The following is a 6,298-nucleotide window of genomic DNA, read 5'->3' as shown; positions in this document are numbered from 1 at the left end:
GGAGAAGCGGGGCGATGTGGACCCCTCCAAGGGAGGTTCAGGGTTAGACGTGGATGAAGAGGCACTATTAATGGGGTCTCATCCATTTTTAAACAAATATTACAGATTGAGTGAATATGCAATTAGAGCTGGCTGTGGCCTCTCCGAGGTCCTCTGCTCGCTGATTTGAAGCAAGGCAACCGCAATGGAGGAAAAAATGCATTTAGATTATGCTTAATGAAATGTCATTGTGTGTGTGTGTGTGTGTGTGTGTGTGTGTGTGTGTGTGTGTGTGTGTGTGTGTGTGTCTGTCTGTGTGTGTGTGTGTGTGTGTGTGTGTGTGTCCGTGGGTGTATGTGTGAATGTGTGTGTGATGTGTGATGGAGAGAGAGAGACAGAAGAGGAAGGCAGATTGAAAATAAAGTGAGAGAGATCGTTTGACTGAGCCCCTGAAAGCAGTTGCATAAATGCTTGTATGTTGTACATGTGTGTGTGTGTGTGTGTGTGTGTGTGTGTGTGTGTGTGTGTGTGTGTGTGTGTGTGTGTGTGTGTGTGTGTGTGTGTCTTAGTGTGTATGTCCATAAACATCATCAACAATTCCTCCCCATGCCCCCCCCCCCCCCCCAACACACACATATACACACACACACACACACACTTCTGCAACAGTTAGCCAATGGCAGGCTGCAGTGTGTGCCAGCTCCTGCCAGAGAATCCAATTGTCTTACGCTTCCCTAGTATACCCCATTACGCCAACCCTGCCCAGCCCACAGAATGAGCACTATGCAGCACCGCCTGGAGAAAAGGCCCATGTCTCATCCACCCCCTGCACACTGGAGGCCTGGAGAAAAGGCCCATGTCTCATCCACCCCCTGCACACTGGAGGCCTGGAGAAAAGGCCCATGTCTCATCCACCCCCTGCACACTGGAGGTCTGGAGAAAAGGCCCATGTCTCATCCACCCCCTGCACACTGGAGGCATGGAGAAAAGGCCCATGTCTCATCCACCCCCTGCACACTGGAGGTCTGGAGAAAAGGCCCATGTCTCATCCACCCCCTGCACACTGGAGGCATGGCAGTAGCAGGACACCCTGCTGTGGGAGTGATGTGCTCTCCCTGTCTCCGCTTAGCTGCACCTCCTGATGGGAGCCGAGAGACGGCCGACCTGAGAGAGGGGCTGCTGCTGCTACTGCTGCTGGTCAGCTGATCTAATGTGATCTGTCTAATGTGTTTCTCCACAGGGTATCGGTGGTGGTGCTGGTCCTCTGGGTCCTCCTGGTCCTCCTGGTCTGCCTGTAAGTCTCCCGAAACAATATGCATGTATGTTATATTGATGTACAGTACAGTATGTTGGTTATATTGATGAAACTGTATTATGTGTGTCTCTTCTGCAGGGTCCACAAGGTCCCAAGGGTTCCAAGGGTTCTTCTGTGAGTACAAATGATCTTCTGGTTTAACATGATGATGTTTAGAGGGGGCACTTCAAGGGGAGGAGGGTGTATTTTGGAAGGATTCTCTTCATAACATCAACACCAGTATATCTGTCAGTGCAATGCAATTCAATACATTCATTATAGCACAGTTTTACATCTAACCACATTGCTGTTATCCTTTAGGGCCCCGCTGGTCAGAAGGGAGATACTGGTACAATTGGACCTCCTGGACCTCCTGTGAGTACTGCAATCATTCAATCATTAGCTGTTCTCACATTTCATAAATCTGAACCATATTTTATGCTGACATTTTAAATGCAGGTAAACAAAATGGGATATTGCTGTCTCCCAGTAACCAAGACCCGATATGTTTACCCGATACTTTGCAACTCTCCCAATAAAGAAAAAGAAAATGTACATTCGATTTCTTGTGAGCTCCCCTCTCACCCCTCCCCCCAACCCCCCCCCCCCCCTTCGTGTCTCCCTTGCTGCTCTGCAGGGTCCCCCTGGTGAGGTGATCCAGCCCCTGCCCATCCGCATGCCCAAGAAGAGCAAGCGCTCCGCCGACTACCAGGCCGACGAGGCCATGATGGACTACGGCGAGGGCATGGAGGACATCTTCGGCTCGCTCAACAACCTCAAGCAGGACATCGAGCGCATGAAGTACCCCATGGGCACACAGAACAACCCGGCCAGGACGTGCAAGGACCTGCAGCTCTGCCACCCTGAGTTCCCCGATGGTAAGCAAGGGAGGGAGCGAGTGAGAACGTCACCCCTATCCAAGCGCATTGCGAGGGGGCTGGCGTCCAGGCCAGCTTGTCCTCGTCAGCGCTTATCCAAATGAACCAGAGCTAATTAGCCTAGCGGCTATGCAGAGAGCGTTTTTGGACGGGACTCCCAGTGTTTGCTGTGTGTGCTGAGTTTGAATAATGTTGACAGTTGCTATGATTAATATTCACAGGCAGCAGAGCGAAAAAACCTCCACGCCAAATCGGAAGCCTACTAAATGTCATTTCTCGCATTGACCTTTTAAAAAAGAAAAACTATCCTACGAGTGTTAACATTAGTGCTGTTGTTTGTGAACAAACCAGCAAGATAGATGTTTGTTAGATGATAATGCACTGAGAAGAGACCTCCTGACTTCTGTCGTTACATAAATCCCTGTCTTGAACGTTGATCCCCGTTTCCATTATCAGATCCCAGATCAGTTTATTAAGTTTGTTTTATGGGTATTCTCCTCAGGCGAGTACTGGATCGATCCAAACCAGGGTTGCTCCGGAGACTCCTTCAAAGTGTACTGTAACTTCACGGCGGGAGGCGAGACCTGCATCTACCCAGATAAGAAGTCGAACGGAGTGAGTGCCATTTCCAACACCCCCCACAGGGAGTGAATGTGTGGGGTTGCATCTGCCGGGCGATTTCAATCTTAAATTAAATAAATCTGCATGGAATACATCTATGTCTATTCAAAGTTTCAAATGTTAAATGAAAATGTTCCAGATAAATGTGTAGCTGACTTCTGCAAAATAATGTCATTAAAAAATCATACCATTGTTTTGTATGGTGAATACAACAGCTGGTTTAACATAGATTCTCGGACCACAGTATTGAGCTGAATTGACTGTAATTCAGCTCTGCCCAAAACCTGTGGTATAGACGATCTAATCTTCTTCTCTCTGCCCTCCATGATGCCTACAGGTTAGGATATCTTCCTGGCCCAAGGAGGTGCCTGGATCCTGGTACAGCGAATTCAAGCGTGGTAAAATCGTAAGTGCCACAGCCTTCTCTCCCCCCATCTGTCTCTCCTCTGTGTCACCGCATCGCCTGCTTAAAGCAACACAGTGTTCTTTTACCTTGAAATAACGCCTTCAAACTCATTCTGATGACACTGACTTAGGATACAGAGAATCTCTGACATTGCCAATGCACACCCGGGAACGCTTGATATTGCACTATGTAGCATTGTTGATCGGGCAGGATCATGACCCATATAGTCATTTATTTGACGAACTGGGTACCATCTTAGCGCTAAATGGCATTGTATATTGATGCCGAGGGGCATAAATATCAACTCTTCCATCGTGTTGCTTTAATGACAGCCTGTCCGTCTCAAAATCGAGAGCCGAGAGTGGCGCTGCAAGGCCGTGCCAGGCAGTGGGAGGCGTCTCCAATTTGTCTCACTGCAGCTCTCCCACAGACGACCCAGACACAAATAGCCATTAACGGCAAGCACGCACTCGGGTAGAGGCTCGCACACACTGACCCGAGGTCAGCAGGACCCTCCAAAGTGCTCTCAGGAGGACAGACACCACACACCACACGTGTCCCATTTAGCTTTCAAATAGCCAGAGGATGATGGAGGATATGTATTTTAGCAGACATTTTGTATTCAGATGGTGTTTCTCCCTAGCCTAATAGTGGTGTGATCCGGTGTCCTTAAATAAAACAAGACCATGTGCTATTCTCCTGTCTAAGAGGCTGTCTTTTTTTTTTATTTCTCCCTCCCTCCCTTGCTCCCTCCCTCCCTCCCTCCCTCTCTCTCTCTCCATCTCCTCTCTCTACTTCTCCTCCTCTCCCTTTCTCCATCTCCCTCAAAACTGCAGCTATCGTACGTGGACGCTGAGGGCAGTGCGATAAACCAGGTGCAGATGACGTTCCTCAAACTACTGACGGCCTCGGCCAGGCAAAACTTCACCTACAGCTGCCACCAGTCGGTGGCCTGGCACGACGCCACCACCGACAGCTATGACAAAGCGCTGCGCTTCCTGGGTTCCAACGATGAGGAGATGTCCTACGACAACAACCCATACATCCAGGCCCTCAGCGACGGATGCGCGGTATGAACACACATGCATGCACACACATACTGTACACACACACACACACACACACGCACATGTACACACACACACATATATATACACACACACACATATATATACACACAAAGACACATATACACACACACACACACAGACACATATACACACACACACACACACACATATATATATACACACACACACACACACACACATACACTGCGCCCCAGACAGAAAGGGCCAGGTGTGCAGTGATGGTTGTGTGATTATAAACAGTGTGCTTCATTAGTCGGCACACGCTGGGCATGATGTGTGTTTTTGCCTTCAGAGGCTGCCTTGCTTTGATTTTTTTATTAGTGTTGATGGGTTTCATTGATATAAAGGGCAGTGTCATTTTAATGGAGGGGAATATTATGAAAAGTATGCTTAGGCTTGTTTCAGACACCTGCTCAAGCAAACAGAAACAGTTCACCAGAGTTCAAATACACAGATGGAACTTTTCTTGTTTCTTGATATATTTTCAACTATCTTTCTTTCTCTTTTTCTCTCTCTTTCTCTCTCTGCTTCTCATTTTCTCTCATCTGCAGGAGAGGAAGGGCTATGGAAAGACTGTGATGGAGATTAATACTCCAAAAATTGATCAAGTGCCAATCATCGACGTGATGTTGAATGACTTTGGGGATCCCAGTCAGAAGTTTGGATTCGAAGTGGGACCTGTCTGCTTCCTTGGCTAAAGTCCAAAGAAAGGAACAACAAATTTGGCAGGGAAGGACGGGTCAGCACTCAAGAGTTAAGACTCTTTTTGGTACCACCATCACCACCATCGTCATCACCACCAACACCACCACCAACAACCAACCCCCACCCACTTCATGCCACATGCAAATTTTTGAATAAAGAAAAAAGAAATGGTGTAGCGAACATGTCTTGCCATATGTGTATGTATTATCCAGGAAAATACTTGTTGCCCTTGTAGGGCTTAGAATCACATGACTTAAGCCTGTTTATGGAGCAAAGGTGAAGGACATCTGAAGGCGTGGCTGAGAGTGGTGAGTGGGAACTACCCATTGGAGGTCAAAAGGTCAGAGAGGAGGGGCCTCTGTGGCCTACATTCTTCTGGTGCTGTTCAAAAAAAAGAAAAAGAACAAAAAAAAAAAGAACAAAAACAGTGGTGCTTGATCAGAACATAAAAAAATATATATGTTATGAGGTGCTAAGAGAAAGAAGAAGGTGTATTTTGATAAAACTGTAATTATTATTTTGTACATTACTGTTATTTCTGAATCCACTTTCAAAACTTGCATGTCTATCAGAATCGCATCAGGCTCTTAATTTCAACGTGAACAGGAAGAGAAAATACAACCATGGCAACAGCATTTATAACTTAAATAAGTAAAAGAAATAAAGAAATTAAATAATTATGATATTTTGTTGATGAATACTGTGTACCTATTATGAAGCCAATAAAAGTGAGCATTCAAACAATTCCCTATTTCTAATTATAACATATGCCCTTTGTATATATTGACCACCCACAAGCTCTGGGTCACACGTGGTTTGGCCAATGAGACCACAGCAAGCATGACTGGAAGACTCTCACCAGCACATGCCAAACAACATGCTTCACTAATGTTGTTTCCTGTGCTTGTTTTAAGCAATAATGCCATTCATTTTCACTTATTTAAGTTTATTATTTGATTTTTGTTTTAAAGGTTTTTTTTTTTTTTAGGTTTTTTTTTTTTTTGTCAGATTTTTTTCCACTTCATCTTTTGCTCTGTTGTTTTGGTCGTATACCTCAAACTTTCTTGATAACCATTAAGATGCCAGGATGGTATGCCCTGTATATACCTTGGTTACACAATTAAGTTTATATATTTTGGGTGGGGATTTTTTTAATGAGAAAAAAAGAAATACGTATCTGTTAGGCCTCTTCTGTTCCAATCCTTCTGTGAATGCATTGATAAGCCCTTTTCAGTGACCCATTTTTTTGTAACTAAAATGAGAAAATGTTTTAATGTGCTTTTTATGGTCATTTAAATATTAAAAACTGGATTCTAAAACAACA

The 6,298-nt window shown here is 45.5% G+C and overlaps 1 protein-coding gene across 4 annotated transcripts in view; it reads left to right on the top strand.

Moving 5' to 3' along the window:
* Positions 1–6,298, top strand: part of col11a1a (collagen, type XI, alpha 1a) — an 83,125-nt gene extending 76,827 nt beyond the window's left edge. For all 4 annotated transcript variants that reach the window (XM_042067698.1, XM_042067697.1, XM_042067696.1 and 1 more), the window contains 8 exons: positions 1,220–1,273; positions 1,373–1,408; positions 1,595–1,648; positions 1,911–2,151; positions 2,654–2,766; positions 3,110–3,178; positions 4,015–4,248; positions 4,821–6,298. In XM_042067698.1, coding sequence (XP_041923632.1) covers positions 1,220–1,273; positions 1,373–1,408; positions 1,595–1,648; positions 1,911–2,151; positions 2,654–2,766; positions 3,110–3,178; positions 4,015–4,248; positions 4,821–4,967 — 948 coding nt within the window. In that variant the 3' untranslated portion in view covers positions 4,968–6,298. The remainder of the gene's footprint in view (positions 1–1,219; positions 1,274–1,372; positions 1,409–1,594; positions 1,649–1,910; positions 2,152–2,653; positions 2,767–3,109; positions 3,179–4,014; positions 4,249–4,820) is intronic.

Source organism: Alosa sapidissima, chromosome 17, assembly GCF_018492685.1.
Source record: "Alosa sapidissima isolate fAloSap1 chromosome 17, fAloSap1.pri, whole genome shotgun sequence".
Classification (NCBI taxonomy): domain Eukaryota; kingdom Metazoa; phylum Chordata; class Actinopteri; order Clupeiformes; family Clupeidae; genus Alosa; species Alosa sapidissima.
This window is presented reverse-complemented; position numbering and strand designations above follow the sequence as displayed.